Genomic DNA, 16,227 nt, shown 5'->3' with positions numbered 1-16,227 from the left:
CGTAAAAACTCATTTCCATGGCAACATTCAAACTTTGAGACTTGAGTATTGTCAAAAATCACTAAATCGGTATGGCGGGGATGTGGGAAGATCGAAGATTTTGACATTTTCTAACTTTTTCTTTGCGTTTCAGTGTCTTATGACATATACAATGAAGGTAGGTAATGTTGAAGAAAATGTTTAATTTCATGTCTTAACGATATGGCGTTTGGGTAATTTGTTATGAAACTATGTACATTATACATACATCATTGTCAATACGCTCACTCCAATGGAGTCCTTGAACTTGTATTTATTAATTATTTATCGCGAATTGTATCTATGCAGCATAAATATGAAATATTTTGTTTTGCATTTTATCAGATGTGACAATTTCAGTTTTTCACTTTCACGAAGAAAAAATATGAGATTTTAAAAACTTTTAAAGTATTTACTATCTTGCTGACAACCAAGACGTCAATCGAACAAATTGATTTTATGATTTATAGAAAATTCGTATACATCCCATATATTTATGGAGGTAGTATCAATTCAAGTATTAAAATGGCATTTCATTTTGTTATACGTAATTAATTGACACAAAATGAGAAAGACAACAGTGAAAACATTTAACATTTTGAAATGGTTTTATTGGTAATTGACACTTCAACTTAAGTGAATTGTTACCTTTCAAAGTGACATGGTTTATACTGAATTAACACTTTCATTCCATGATACAAAGCCATACAAACTTGGGATTTTATGCAACTTACTTTGCAAAATAAATGTTCCTGTTGTTTTAGCGTGTGTTCAGTGTTCCAGAAAGAGTCCATGGTGGGAGTTTTGTAAAATATGAATGGCAAAATAAGCAAGGAAATTTTATTGCTACAGCTGGGTAAGAAGATCTCTCGCTGTTTAATATTTTTTGCTAACATGAGTGGTGAATAAGATTATTTGGAATCATGCAAATCTTCTCATGTACATGAACAATACAGATTTAAGTGGTAGATTTTGATAATGGTATGGTTATTTCCTGTATATGTATGTGTACAAGAATACCCTGATTTATTCATAGAATAATAAAATTTTTAAGTTTTTAAAGTTTGTTTTGGTTTGTACTTTATTAATTTGACAAATATGTCAATTTCAGAGTGAGCAGATCGGTAATTATCTTTGATCGTCATGGAGAGTTAGTGGATGAAATCAATTTACCAGGGTATTTTCCCAGTTCTTTATTAACTTCTAAAGTTCATAATTAGTATGAAAACTGATCTATTAGCTAAATATTTCATTTGCTATCGGATACCAAGAATTATTTTTGAAATGTTTCGTTGAAATGTACTCTGAGAAACGGCCAATAACTACATACATAACAGTGATTTTAACTTCTTCAGGTTTTGTACTGGCTTAGCTTGGGATAAAGATGGTGACACATTAGGAATTATTCATGATAATAAATCAGGTATAAAATCAAAATGGCTTGAATTCTATTTTTGTTTGTTTATTTATGCATCATGATAACAAGTCTATATTTATAGCTATTATTTATCTCTGGGATGCTAATGTAAGAAGAATTACTCAGCTTGAGAGTGGATTAAGGTACTTGCTAGTTGATATAATTATCACACAAATTGACTTGTGCCATTCTCTTGCAATGTTTATCCTCCCTATGGGCGTAGGAAGGTTAATAATTGAAGAGGGGGGGGGGTAGTATGCATATATGCTTGACATGCTTCCTTGAAATCTATTATTTTCAAAGAATTATAACATACATACATGAATATGAGTCCCCCCCCCCTCAATTCCTACATCCATGATCTCCCATGTCATGCATAGCATTAGGCTATCACAATCAGTGTTCTATATTTTTTTATGTGAGAATAAACTATTTTTAATCTTACAGTTTAAGCATAATATTATTTTAGAGATACTTTGACATTTCTTTCATGGTCTATGGTTGGAAATTATCTTGCCATTGGTAAGCATCCCTTGGGTTTATGTTTTAATGTCTGTATTAGGATTTTATATAAACCAAGGAGACCTTTGGAAGAACTTGAGAGCAGATCAATGTAAGGCTGAGGCTAAAGACTCGAGTCCTGCTCAAGACTCGAGTTGTCACAAATGTTTTATGATTGATTTGCAAACTCTCTTTGATTGATTTAATTGTCTGAGCTTAGATCGGTTTACACAGGCTAATGCAAACTCAGGTTTACTCAGTTATTGATCATTAGGCACACGTATTTTATTGTTGTTATTTTACAAATAGATATATTTCATATAGATTACGATTTTCAGTTTGTGCTCATGTTGTATTACCTTCATCAGGGTCAATGAAAGGAAATCTTCTCATCTATAATCATCAAACATCAAGGTTAGTTTTAAACAATATGAAATAAAATTTTTGACGTTTTTTAGTTGTTTTTTTAAATTTCGAAATTCAGAAAAGTTCCCATCCTTGGAAAACATACCAAAAAAATAATTTGTGGAGCTTGGAATTCTCAGGTCAGTCCCTTACAGCAAAGAAAGTTGCAAGAAAGTTTATTTTCCCTGTATCGTCTTTTAATTAACAATCGCAAAATCAATTGTACTCACAATCGCGAAATCAATTGTACATTTATGTTTATCTGACGGACAGAACTTCACATCGGTCACATATTATCAACTGATTTTAGTGTCACTGAATATTTTGTCACTAAAGTAGCAAGGCAAATTTTAACTAGAGGTTCTACTTAAGTCGTGTTACAATTTTTATAGAATTTACTTGCTTTGGGATCAGAAGATAAAATATTAACAATCTCTAATATTGATGGTGACACCATGCGACAGGTGGGTGTTGTAGTTATAAATGGTACCATGTAACAATGGTACCATGTGACAGGTGTAGTTATAAATGGTACCATGTGACAGGTGTAGTTATGAAAGGTGCCATGTGACAGGTGTAGTTATAAATGGTACCATGTGACAGGTGTAGTTATAAATGGTACCATGTGACAGGTGTAATGGATAAATGGACCATGGACAGGTGGAGTTATAAATGGTACCATGTGACAGGTGAAGGAATAAATGGACATGTGAGTGGAATGGAATGGAAGGAATGGAATGAAGGAATGGACATGAAGTTATAAATGGTACCATGTGACAGGGTAGAATGGTAATGGAATGATAAATGGTACCATGGATGAATGGTAATGGACAGATGTAGTTATGGGGTTATAAATGGTACCATGTGACAGATGTAGTTATAAATGGTACCATGTGACAGGAATTATAAATGGTACCATGACAGGTAGTTATAAATGGTACCATGTGACAGATGTAGTTATAAATGGTACCATGTGACAGATGTAGGAATAAATGAAAACATGACAGGTAAAGTTATAAATGGTACCATGTGACAGTGTAGTTATAAATGGTGGTACCATGTGGACAGTAAATGGAATGGAATGGATAAATGGTACCATGTGACAGGTGGAATGGTAAATGGTAATGGAAGGAATGCTATAAATGGAATGTATTTCTTCCGATTTATTTTACATTTGTTGATATTTAACGACAACTAAAAGAAAAATCAGTAAAAAAAATTATAAGTCTGCAATCATATTAAATTTTGCTATTACCAAAATCATTGGTTTATTGCAGACATCGTTGAGATCTGATCCATCAATGATATATTTCTCTGAAATGAAGACAGATGAAAGGATGACTAATGGAGATAACACAGTACGTCTTTAATTAATATTGCATAAATATAGTTTTTATTTTGGCTTCCTTCCTAGATATCCTTTCAAATAAGTCTGTTTTAGACAATTAATGTAAAAAATTATGTTCTGAACGTCTTGTGCCGTTAAACATTATAATGAGAACTGTTACCTTTTGAAACCAAGCTCCCATTTTCACTAGAACATTTGTCAAAAGAATATATATCTACTGGTCATAACATTCAAAAGATGGAAATGCAGAACTTAAATTTAAATTTCCTGCCGTCTTTATAAGGATTTTGGTGTACAGTTCTTGCTTAGAACGAATATCCAGTCTACTTACTTTATTTTAATTTATGTATACTGTATTGACTAGGTTAGCGTGGTTGTTGGCAAAAAAACTCTATTACTTTTTAATATTCATGATCCAGAAAATCCTATTGAACTTGCATTTCAGGTATTTTTCAAACATACAGTGTTTTTTCCTTTTCTTCGTACTTTCTATAAGGTGCTACATTTGTTTATTTTTCAATAACATTAATACTCTAGGCAAAGTACGGCAACATTGCGTCATACAGATGGTAAGTGATATGTCGGTATCGTCTTATGTATGCAATAATTGGTTCAGAAGATTGGTCAAATATTTTATTGTAGCTATGTAAAAATACATATAATCATTACATTGAACTATAACATATTTAAAAACTTTTTAAAAGGTTTGGCGATGGATACATCATGATAGGTTTTGGTAGCGGGTTTTTCGTTGTGATTTCCACTCATTTGAAAGAAATTGGCCAGGTATTTTGGACATTGTTGTTTTGAGCTTGCTTCCCAGAAAGTTTAAGAATTTCGTTATTTCCTTTGTAAAGCACATACTACAATTCAGAAAAACATCCTTTTCTTTCAAACATCGCTAATTATAATTCACTTCACCTTTCGTGTAATTTCTCATGTCCACAAAACTGTTTATCATTTAGCTACATATTAATGTATTTTTATGTTTTGATTTTCATTTGTACACAGGAATTATTTCAAACACGTGATCATAAAGATGTCTTGACAGATATTGATATTTCATTAGAACTCAATAAAGTTGCGTCATGTGGTGATAACAGGTATATTTTATATAGATGATTCAATCACGTCCGTTGATTTTGTTAAGTTTATTTGAACATGAATGATGTCATCGTTGTGAAATTTTATGTGGTGAAACGATCGTGACATTGTCATGTATTCATAAATTTTATTTTTTATTACACTCGATCGATGTACTGTTCTATCATAGTAGTCTTCACACACCTCTTTCTAAAATGTAAAGGTCCATCTCCATCCTTTGTTCGGACTATAGATACTTGTGTTGATAGACACTTGCTTTTCATTAAGTACAATGTAAGCTTACTTTTTTAGTGTTAAGATTCACGATCTTACTGAAATGAAGGACATTTACTCAATCATTACAATCGAAGATGCTGGTGGTTAGAGATTCTTCTGTATTACTTGCATTGTATTTTTTGCATTTAGTTAACTATTTTACTGTTCTTTTAGGGCCTCTTGATAAGATGAAGTGGACAGCGGATGGACAACTCCTTGCTGTTAGCACAGTGAAAGGTATTAAAATCTTCGTATGTCTTGCTAAAAATTCATCAAACTTTACTCGTGATGTTTTCATTAAGTTATTTTTAAAATATCTTTACTGTAATATTTTAGGTGCAATTCACGTATATTTAACACTGTTACCTATACTGGGTGATTCATATCTTACACGTCTTGCTTATTTAACTTCACTCCGAGAGGTACGTATGGTGATTAATTAACATAATTAGAACAATGTCGTTAACATAATTAAAGTATTCGGAACATTCGTATACATGAGATTATTCATCAAATTTATGAAATACTCATCAATAATTAATGCAATCAAACATGTACATACATTTAAAGCAAGGTTGTTTTATTTTGATTTAAGGTTACCATTATGGATGGTGTAAACCAGGTAATCTACATCATAAGAACAAAAATGTAAAATTAAATATTTTGAATAGTTTTAAGTGCATCTCGGTTGATCATTTCTATTTATTTATCAGGAAAGACCAGTTTTGGTGGATCTGTCAATTGAGCCAACATTTATAGCTCTTGGTCCCTACAATTTGGTCGTAGGAATGAATAATCGCGCTTGGTTTTATGTATTTAATCAAGCTGGTTTGTTTGCCTTACTATATATTACGAAACAATAACTGCAAATCAAATGAATAAATTTAATAAACTATCAAATAAATTATTTTGCATGCAGTTGAGATGCTAAAAGATAGAGAATATCTTGGTACCGTTTCAAAGATGTATTTGAATACAGATTACGCTGCTGTTATGTTTGACAATCGTGTTCAACTACATTTGGTAAGTTATACAACATATCTTGTATGCATGATAAATGATACCCCAGTTTTCAGACACTTTCCTCGACTGAAATATAAGTTATACACAAGCTGAACTATACAGACCTGAATATAACGTAATAAACACGCATGCGCCATGTTCAAAACTTCCTGTAGTGATTCTGTTCAAGTGATGTATTCTCACAACTTTTATTACATAGATTTTTCATACTTTAAAATATTTTTGTCTCACATACTTGCTACCCAATGTGAACACGCTTTCTCCAGAAACTTTCCTCACTTCATTTGGCACTTCAACACTGACTCTACGAATTCACTTGTCCTTTCTCAAGTTTCATATCCACTGTAACTTTATCATTTTAGATCGAGAATGAGAGCATGAATAGTAGTGATACTGTAACTTTATCATTTTAGATCGAGAATGAGAGCATGAATAGTAGTGATACTGTAACTTTATCATTTTAGATCGAGAATGAGAGCATGAATAGTAGTGATACTGTAACTTTATCATTTTAGATCGAGAATGAGAGCATGAATAGTAGTGATACTGTAACTTTATCATTTTAGATCGAGAATGAGAGCATGAATAGTAGTGATACTGTAACTTTATCATTTTAGATCGAGAATGAGCATGAATAGTAGTGATACTGTAACTTTATCATTTTAGATCGAGAATGAGAGCATGAATAGTAGTGATACTGTAACTTTATCATTTTAGATCGAGAATGAAAGCATGAATAGTAGTGATACTGTAACTTTATCATTTTAGATCGAGAATGAGAGCATGAATAGTAGTGATACTGTAACTTTATCATTTTAGATCGAGAATGAGAGCATGAATAGTAGTGATACTGTAACTTTATCATTTTAGATCGAGAATGAGAGCATGAATAGTAGTGATACTGTAACTTTATCATTTTAGATCGAGAATGAGAGCATGAATAGTAGTGATACTGTAACTTTATCATTTTAGATCGAGAATGAAAGCATGAATAGTAGTAATACTCGTGAGACAAAATTATTTCCTGAAAAGAAAACGGATGGAAACATTACATGTGCTGGTTTAACTGGAGACTTTTTAATTTATGCCACAGACGTAAGCCAATTTGTCGTCAATAATTTCATGCATTTGATTCATAGACGAAGGGACTTGACATGTCACATGACTTCTCATTTTGAAGAGTATTTATTATGATTTTTATTTTTATCTTTATGCTTATATACTTTACCAGGATCCCAGAGATCTGCTGTATACAACCAAACCCAAGCAGTTTATTGCTTTTTTTCTTATTTATTAAATATTTTGTGTTTAAGAATGGCTCCTTGCACTATTTTTACATCGAAGACTGGAAATTTGTCAACGAATTTCGTCATGTTGTTGGTATGTACGTAGTGTAAGCCTCTGGTATTTGTCCAACTTTAATGTAAATTTACTGTAGTTGATTGTAAACTTTTGACAAAACTGCTTTTTCCAATCGTTTTATTTTTGACACATGTCGCTACATTTCGGTCTGAGATAAATGATATAAAACAATAAAAGTGTAAGAAAAAGATATTTTAACATTTAAAGAATTTTAAACTGTTTTGTAAAAAATATGATCTGTGATAGTTTTATTCCATAGTTTTTTGCCAATAAGTTTTTTTTGAATCGTTTGACAATTATTTTTCACCGAATTTTTTCATTCTTGATTATTCATTATTGTGTATACATCATCCTGTCCTCTTCAATAATGCTTAAACGAATTCTAAGACCTAGCTTTAATTCCTTTTCCATTAGGTATTCGTAAGTTGTTTGCTGACCAAACAGGCACAAAAGTTGTATTCTTGGACGATAAAAGCGATGGCTTTGTCTATTGCCCGGTAGAATCCATGTGCTTGTGTTTAGATTTGATTGTATTTGTAAAGATTAAGGATGTGTAGATAAATCATCCTTTTAACCTTTGATATCATTTGTTTAAGGCAAATGATTCAATATATGAGATTCCTGAATTTTCTCACAGCGTCAATGGAGTTGTTTGGGAGAGCTACCCTTTTGACAAGGTGATTTGATACTTGAAAATAGTTATTCGTTATTCAAATAATCTATCTATAAACGACACTGCTTGTCTTGATATCAAAGCTCATCATGTCATGTATGGTGGGAAAATGTGACCTTATACGTGATTGTGTTTACCATTCATTTGTTATACTGTATTTTCATTGGTTTACAGGATATTTTTTGTGTTTTTGATGAAGAAAAAATTTACACATACGCTTTCTATCGTGAAACTCTTCAAGGTAGTGATATACTCCATATATGTTGAAATCCATGGCTCTGTTTTTGTCATTTTTGCCCACACACAGATGCATTGTTCTGTCATTAGGTCCAAGATGTAGGCTGGTTGATACAACTAAGCTGCCTTATGCTCACTATCCGCTCGTTCTTTACAATGGTGAACTCACTTGTCAGACACAAAGTGGCAAGGTTAACTTTCATATTTAACTTAAATCAAACAATTTATTAATCATATAATTTCTATCGTGAGAAAATTAAAGAAAGATGAATGTTGTTAACAACGTCAAAACTGAGCATTTTTTTTTGTTTCTATTTTCTTTGAAGACATTGAATATTAGATTGAGAAGTCACTCGTTTCTAGATAAACCTCAAGATGTTCCTGTTGAAGAGGTAAGAAAAAGCTTCCATGAAAGAGAACTAGCTCAACATACAGAACTTAGTGGAATGAACATTTCCCTTTTTTCCCGTTTTGTACGTAATCTTCAATTGTCTTCTGGTCAACAAATGTAGACAGTAATATTTCACATGTGCTTTCTTTACCACAGCTTTTGGCTTCGTGCAAACAATGTTTAGCTCTACTGAGGTACGGATTTTGTAATAAACACTGATCATAGAAATTTACTGTGGCGATGTCATACTAGATCTAATAGCATGACGTCATATTAAGTATTACCGGATGACGTCAACGAGTCAGAGTTATAAAATTTGTGTTGTGGCAGGTTTCATGAAGCTTGGGCAATCAGTCAAGTCATCGACAATCAAGATACGTGGTTGGAACTTGGAAGACGTGCACTTGAAAATCTCAATATTGAAGTTGGTATGATATTTTAACACCGCATAAATGCAATTTTTATTACACAATCCTGTTGATAACCCTGTTCGCCTCTTCAAAACCATATTTTTACTTCACTATCCGGTCAAGCCCTAACTAAAACACACGAAAATCCTGTTCATTACTTCAAAACCATATTCTTTTCATTGTTTGATTTGATCTTATGTAATGCTTTAAAATTATAAGAGTATAGTTTGTGTAATGTGTTTTTCAAGCCTCTGACTTACGTATTTTGCAAATTTGTTTTAAATGCACTCTTCAATGATCCATCGTATCACATTTTCATTTATAGCGATCAGAGTATTTCAAAAGTTGGAAAATGTTGGAATTGTTGTATCGCTCAATGAAATCAAGGTTCATTATATTTATAAAGTTTGAGTTGATTTTTTTTTTTTTAATGATGCATCAATTTAATTAAAGGAGATCGAAGACAAAAATCTTCTCTCTGGCTACGTTGCTATGCTTATGGAAAACTATGATCTTGCTCAGGTATGTACAATTGGGTACACTCAGGTACACTCAACTGCACTCAAATTCACTCAACCACTGTGAAACGACATGCTTGTCAACTATTACTCCAAGAATATACGGAATATTTTCATCATTCACGCCGCTCTGTTTTTCTAGGAACTCTTTATGGCTTCCACTAACCCTTTGGCTGCTTTGGAGGTGAGAAAATTATTATTTTAAGTTGGAGAATGTTTAAGTTTAAGTTTGCAATGATGAATAACTAAAGCCATATATGACTACAGTAAATCAAAAGATTTCGAAAACAACCTTAACGTGTTCTCACTAAATTGCATCTTTTTACCTTACTCAATGACTTTTTATTTTTATGTAGATGCGTAGAGATCTGTTGAATTGGGACCAAGCTCTGGAGCTTGCCAAGGGCCTTGCTCCCGATCAAATACCTTTCATTTCTCGTGAATACGCTCATCAATTAGAATTTACGTATGTTTTGCAATTATCTGTGTATTATACATCAAAGTATGTCCAATCAATATGTTTTGATCACTGAATGAAGAATATTGTATTACCCTATACATTTCTGGATTTAAATTAAAGTGCATGTTGTAATTGACTATTATATACAAAGTGTATATACAATGTGCCCTCCCGGCTATCACCATATTAAAATGGTGACTCCTGCACTTGGGACACAGGACGTACAGTTACACATTGTATGGATTGTATTGTAGAGTCACCACATACAGTCATATATATATGTTATGTATCAACATACTCTACGTATATAGACTTATCAATAAGGCAATTGAACTTTATTTAAATACGTACGCTGAACCCGACAACTGAGATCTCAGATTTCCAATGACTAATTTTCACTATATTTCCACTAACCTCACTCCAGTCACTCGTTTCTATTTTTAATGATTTCTTTTACGTATTCCCTTATTTGTATTCCATTCAACTGATTTTCGTCCTATCATTGCTTTAGTGGTGACTATGTTAATGCATTAATACACTACGAAAAAGGCATCACCAAACTTTCAAAGGTACAATTTTTCGCCACTACTGTTTCGTTATACTATTGTGTGAAAGTGATCTTAAATGTTTCTTTTGAATATAGGATGAAGAACACAATGAAATATGTTTAGGAGGTGTTGCAAGAATGGCCATAAGAATGGGTGATATACGTCGGTAAATATAAATTGTTTTATTTGATTTCATAGCATGTATGTTGTGATCGTGTATAGATCGAAGTCGCACAATGAATTTTTATGTATACATGTTATTTTAATGTGTAGTGGTGTAGGTCTTGCAACAAATAGTTCAAACCATCAATTGAAAAAAGAATGTGCGAGTATTCTAGAGAGCATTAAGGTAAAGGGTTTTCTGATTGTAGCTATATAGGAAAATACCGCGAAGTAAAAATTTGGAAAATCATTCTCAATAAATTAACTAAGCTTTTTGAAATATTTTAGCAATACGGAGAGTCTGCGATCATGTATGAAAAGGCTGAATACTGGGACAAAGCTGCGGCAGTTTATCTGAAGACTAAGAACTGGTGAGAATCTCGGATAGAATTTAAATGTAACTTCATTTGTCTGTCCAGTAATCTCAACATATGTATGGTTACAAAATATGGCTATATTTGTTTTTCTTATTTGTTTGGGAGAAATTTCATTTGTGCGTTTTGAATTGTATTGTCATGTAGGAACAAAGTTGGTTCAGTACTTTCAAAAGTTTCATCGCCTAAATTGCATATCCAATATGCTAAAGCCAAAGAATCTGATGGTTGCTATAAAGAAGCGGCTAAATCGTATGAAATTGCTAAAGATTACGATAATGTAATCAGGTAAAAAATGATCTTCATTTACTTGCGAATGATTCACGTTTTCCTCACACTAAGTTTTTCTCCCTTTGTACAAAACTTGACCAGCTTTTATTCACCAGATAGCGTCTTTTATCTACCTTTTTCATAGAATACAGCTGGATTTTCTTCGCAATCCCGAGGAAGCTGTGAGAATTGTGAGAGAAACGCAATCTGTTCAAGGAGCAAAAATGGTTGCTAAGTATGAGGACAGACTTGTGTTTTGACCTCATTTGTCATAATGTATATGTTTGACTTAACATTATCTTTTTAAAACAGGTTTTTTCAAAATCTTGGCGACTTTAACTCGGCTATTCAGTTTCTGGTACTATCAAAATGCAATAATGAAGCTTTCAAAACGGCTCAGGTAAAGGATATATAGCGTGTATTCATTCGTTCAGTAATTTCTAGCTCAATTTGATTACTCTCCGAGTTTGTTGTAGTTAACTTGTGTTTTCTATCCCAATTTTTACATGCCTCAGACAAGCAAGGTTTGAATCTATTAAAATATAATTACAGGTTCACAATAAAATGGAGGAATATGCTGAAATAATTGGTGAGTTAAATCTTTAAAAGAAATGAACGCCATGAATTTTCCCAGAATACTTTACACTAAGAAACTCTAAAAAATGAAATCTTATTGATGCATTATAGGTGACGATTGTACTCCTGATGATTACTCCAGTATTGCGCTGCATTTTGAACAAAAGAAGCAACATTTTCTCGCTGGAAAGTTCTTCTCTAAAGCTGGACAATATAGTAAGGTTGGTCAAAAAACTGTAGGACGCTCGAAATCATTATTTATTTGTCGTAAAATTAAAATGTATTTTATTAGTATTGTCAATCTATTGATGCTTTCCTAGGCTTTAAAACATCTATTGAAATGTCCTTCGAATGAGGAGAGTCAAGCAATCGAATTAGCCATTGAAACGGTTAGTTGACGGTTGAAATTTTCACTCTTTTCTTAATTAGCCATTTTATTCAATTTTATTGTTTCGTTTCTCAAGGTTGGTCTAGCAAAGGATGATGGTTTGATTCATCAACTTATTGATTACCTTATGGGTGAAGCAGATGGAATACCAAAGGTAAAATATGGCCATGAGCGTAGCTATACAAAAACAGAATAAAGAGCTATTTCAATGTACTATTCATGTTTCTCGTCAGGATGCAAAATATGTGTTTCGTATCTACATGGCTTTGGAACAATATCGTGAAGCGGCAAAAACAGCAATAATTATTGCACGAGAAGATCAATCGGCAGGAAACTATAGAAATGCTCATGATGTTTTATTTGCTATGTATCAGGGTAAGAATGTTTTGGAAAGACGAATCACTTACTTCACAGTTATTCAATAGCTTACAATAAAACTGTAACATATATTTTTTTTAATTGTTTGTAAGTATTTGCTGTAAATTGTTGATAATCACACACGTTTTCAGAACTTCTTCAACACAAGATCAACATACCAGCAGAAATGAAGCAAAATTTGATGATTCTTCACAGTTATATTTTAGTCAAGGTGCTTTATCTACAGTTATACTCTATTTTTCACGTGTTTGGAGAAATTAATGTAAAAGAACACACAATTTCGTGTATTGAATGCGTATGTATTCAACACAAGTAGTTTTACTTTCCATTTATCCTAATAAAGGAAAGTTGTTCCTAATCTTTTGGATTCAAAAAAGAGAAATTGACATCTCGAAACTCTTTGTTTTCTCCAAATTGTTCTCGAAACCACACAATGTCACAAAAAAAAACATTTCAGCTTTGACTTTTGTTTGTTTTCAGGTTCATGTGAAACGCGGTGATCATTTGAAAGGCGCTCGAATGTTGATTCGTGTTTCAAATAATATCAGCAAGTTTCCAACTCGTAAGTGTATTTTTTTAACAAGGTTTATGATTTTTAACACGGTTTACTATTATAAACGCGGTTTACGATTTATTAACATAGTTTGTGTGACTATTAACACAGTTTATGAATATTAACATGGTTTACGACTTTTGAAATGGTTTACAATAATTACACAATTATTTATTAATACTATGGCAAATGGTTTACGATTACTAACACAGTTTATGATTATTAACATGGTTTGGGATGATTATCATGGTTAAAAACGATTAGCATTGCTTATGATTATTAACACAGGGAGGCCTATCTACATGCTGAATAATGGTATTGATATTATCAATTATTGTTCTTCATAAATTAGACATTGTTCCAATCTTGACATCCACTGTGATTGAATGTCATCGTGCCTCATTAAGAAACTCGTCATTCAGTTATGCAGCCATGTTAATGAGACCAGAGTATAGAAAAGAAGTTGACTTGAAATATAAGAAAAAAATTGAACAAATTGTCAGGTAGGAATATGTTTGTTACTTAGTGCTGTACATAATTTTACACATCCTGGCATGTAAAATGTGTTGTTAGTTAGTTCATTTGACTGTCATAGAACTTAAACAGTTTGCAAGACGTAACTTTATAAGCATGAAGTACAATATTATGTGAATTTTTGATGATACAATTCTATAAAGTGGGGTTTTTGTTGTACTTTTAAATAGCAAATTTTGGCATGTCTCTGATGAAGAGATTTTATATTTATTAAGAAAACCTGACAAAACAGAAGAGGAAGAGGAAAGGGATGCTTGTCCATATTGTGAATACCTACTTCCACAAACTAAACTTGATTGTCCAGAATGTAAAAACAACATTCCATACTGTATAATTACGGTAATCACTTGTTCATCAACATTTATAACTTTACTTTTGCCTTGTCCAGACCATGACTAAACCTACGTAGTTTTTTGTTGTTAGTTCAAAACAAATTGAACTTGTTACATTCCTGATTATGACAAATGATAATTGTTATGATAATGGTAAAATGGAATATGCAGGCTTTACAAAAATAGATGCAAGCCTGCAGTATGGTGTGGCAAAATGATTTACATAAGTTTATTGTCACTTTGAATAGTTTAGCAAAAGTGAATTAATTTGTTGTGTATTTTACCTAACGATGTGATTAATTTAGGGGAGACATATGTTGAAAGATGATTGGTCTGTATGTCCAAAATGCAACTTTCCTGCATTATATTCTGAGTTAAAAAGGTTGGATAGTATACATTTGCATTTGAAGTAATTTGATTACAATACCATGTTTGTTTGTCTTTTTCAGTTTTCTAGAAGGTGGCGAAGGAATGTGTCCTATGTGCACTGAGAAAATATCCTTTAATGATATAAAATTGATCAAAAATATTAACTCCTTTTTGAGATCTGAGGATTCTGAGGCTTGAAACAAAGCTTCACAACTAACTTTAGATATTAATTTCAAATTTATTTATTTTATAAATAACACATGCTTATTTCATTGCTCGATGTTTGTACATATGTTAAATGTAAATAGTGTCGACATTATGATAACATGATATAAAGTATTATTATGTTAAAAGACCAAAGGATAAAAATAAAGATACAATAAAAGTGGCAGTGCATATTTGCTTTATCACATTCTAGCCTTTTCAGTATTTACTTAGAAATATTTTGAAATTAACAAATTTAATGAGATGAGCAATAGAATTATTTCAGGCCAAGTTAAAAGTCAAAACCTTAATGGTATACTTGGCCAGAGAACAGGATGTCTCATGTCTACATTCATATGAAAGTTTAACTGTAATGATGTTTCTAAGCTTTCAATTTTATGAGCATATGGTCCATATAAAATGTTCATTTCTTGTGTTCGCAATACACCCTGCTGTTGATCTGGAGCTAAAGTTGTTGCCTCAATTACTACTTCATTTACTGTTAATGTAATAAATAAACATTAGTATTTAGACTTAGGCATAATAAAAACATGTGTAATATAGTGTTTTTGTCAGATTACCTTCAATATAATCATTATTCTCTGCCTTCATCAGTTCCTTTTGCTTTTCTGAAAATAAATGCAAACCATTCCAATAATCATTTAAAATATGCCTTTGTTGCATTATTAGTCTTATGAATAACTCTTTTCATATGACTTCGAGATTCTAACTTACTCCTTTCTTCTTTATGTTTTGCTGACTGTTCAAGAAAATTTATAAAATCACTGTTGAGTTCCATTTCATATACATCATCATCGCTGTCCTCGTAGTCTGATTCTTCATCTTTTGTTCTTGTGATGTTAGAACTCTATCGTATTCATTTCTACAAGTATTAATAGTCACGGTTTGGTTTGTGTTAAAGTTGTAGGATTCATGTGCTTGACTAGATTTTGTTGACAACAAGAATCTTTCTTCTCTAAATCTTTGCTCTTCGAAACAAGTTTGACACCATTCAGCTTCAGAAAGGTCACTGTGTTTTCCATTCATTTTAAAACTACAACAGTAATTTAACTAATTCTCCAAAAACTCGTGACAGTAACTCGTGTTTGATGATGAGTAGCGATCGTTGGACATTGATTAATAATTTTTTATTCCGGCTACAATGAAAATTGAAAATATTATCTAGAATAATGTATAAAATATACTTTCAAAGTTATTTACAGATGCCAGATCATATTTTATTTTGAATCATTGAACCTGATTGAACCAGGGAACACAAGTACAACCGCGTGTATCTCGCGTGGACTGTTTTATTTACGTGTCGGAATGCGGTGCACGGTCTGTTACGATGAAATTGGGAGATTTACCGTTTGTTTAAACTATTTAGCTAGCTAAGTGATTTTTTTTTTGCCTATGG

At 32.1% G+C, this 16,227-nt stretch overlaps 2 protein-coding genes across 2 annotated transcripts; one reads left to right on the top strand and one right to left on the bottom strand.

Moving 5' to 3' along the window:
* Nucleotides 1–14: 14 nt before the first annotated feature.
* Nucleotides 15–15,002, top strand: LOC124446478 (WD repeat-containing protein 19-like). Its single transcript, XM_046997327.1, has 51 exons — nucleotides 15–157; nucleotides 783–874; nucleotides 1,130–1,195; nucleotides 1,374–1,441; nucleotides 1,518–1,578; nucleotides 1,905–1,957; nucleotides 2,305–2,350; nucleotides 2,421–2,481; nucleotides 2,734–2,805; nucleotides 3,619–3,699; nucleotides 4,054–4,134; nucleotides 4,227–4,258; nucleotides 4,394–4,475; nucleotides 4,701–4,792; nucleotides 5,085–5,152; nucleotides 5,223–5,285; nucleotides 5,385–5,470; nucleotides 5,644–5,670; nucleotides 5,762–5,876; nucleotides 5,968–6,071; nucleotides 7,044–7,166; nucleotides 7,385–7,451; nucleotides 7,848–7,930; nucleotides 8,030–8,110; nucleotides 8,281–8,347; nucleotides 8,434–8,534; nucleotides 8,670–8,735; nucleotides 8,891–8,928; nucleotides 9,065–9,162; nucleotides 9,470–9,531; nucleotides 9,598–9,666; nucleotides 9,805–9,846; nucleotides 10,019–10,128; nucleotides 10,634–10,691; nucleotides 10,766–10,836; nucleotides 10,944–11,019; nucleotides 11,121–11,203; nucleotides 11,354–11,494; nucleotides 11,622–11,711; nucleotides 11,789–11,876; nucleotides 12,029–12,065; nucleotides 12,164–12,273; nucleotides 12,373–12,441; nucleotides 12,517–12,594; nucleotides 12,674–12,815; nucleotides 12,950–13,029; nucleotides 13,299–13,380; nucleotides 13,724–13,874; nucleotides 14,121–14,244; nucleotides 14,543–14,619; nucleotides 14,687–15,002. The coding sequence occupies exons 1-51, from the start codon at nucleotides 140–142 to the stop codon at nucleotides 14,802–14,804; spliced, it is 4,050 nt and encodes a 1,349-aa protein (XP_046853283.1). The 5' UTR covers nucleotides 15–139; the 3' UTR covers nucleotides 14,805–15,002.
* On the bottom strand, nucleotides 14,825–16,073 carry LOC124446479 (gem-associated protein 8-like). The gene is made up of 3 exons (XM_046997328.1): nucleotides 15,546–16,073; nucleotides 15,392–15,439; nucleotides 14,825–15,309 (listed from the first exon to the last, which is right to left on the bottom strand). Exons 1-3 carry the CDS (start codon nucleotides 15,607–15,609, stop codon nucleotides 15,110–15,112), a joined length of 312 nt encoding a protein of 103 aa, XP_046853284.1. The 5' UTR covers nucleotides 15,610–16,073; the 3' UTR covers nucleotides 14,825–15,109.
* Between the last annotated feature and the right edge of the window lie 154 nt (nucleotides 16,074–16,227).

The sequence above is a fragment of the Xenia sp. Carnegie-2017 genome, unplaced genomic scaffold, assembly GCF_021976095.1.
Source record: "Xenia sp. Carnegie-2017 unplaced genomic scaffold, XeniaSp_v1 HiC_scaffold_22, whole genome shotgun sequence".
Lineage (NCBI taxonomy): Eukaryota > Metazoa > Cnidaria > Anthozoa > Malacalcyonacea > Xeniidae > Xenia > Xenia sp. Carnegie-2017.
The sequence above is the reverse complement of the archived record's forward strand: the minus strand, read 5'-3'. Positions and strand labels throughout refer to the sequence as shown.

Coding starts and splice junctions, on each gene's coding strand:
- LOC124446479 (XM_046997328.1), bottom strand. CDS start 15,609: ATGGAACTCAACAGTGATTTTATAAATTTTCTTGAACAGTCAGCAAAA. Junction 15,440..15,545: donor AAAACATAAAGAAGAAAGGA/GTAAGTTAGAAT, acceptor ATTTATTTTCAG/AAAAGCAAAAGGAACTGATG. Junction 15,310..15,391: donor GAATAATGATTATATTGAAG/GTAATCTGACAA, acceptor TTACATTAACAG/TAAATGAAGTAGTAATTGAG.
- LOC124446478 (XM_046997327.1), top strand. Junction 11,020..11,120: donor GTATTCTAGAGAGCATTAAG/GTAAAGGGTTTT, acceptor GAAATATTTTAG/CAATACGGAGAGTCTGCGAT. Junction 11,495..11,621: donor GATTACGATAATGTAATCAG/GTAAAAAATGAT, acceptor CCTTTTTCATAG/AATACAGCTGGATTTTCTTC.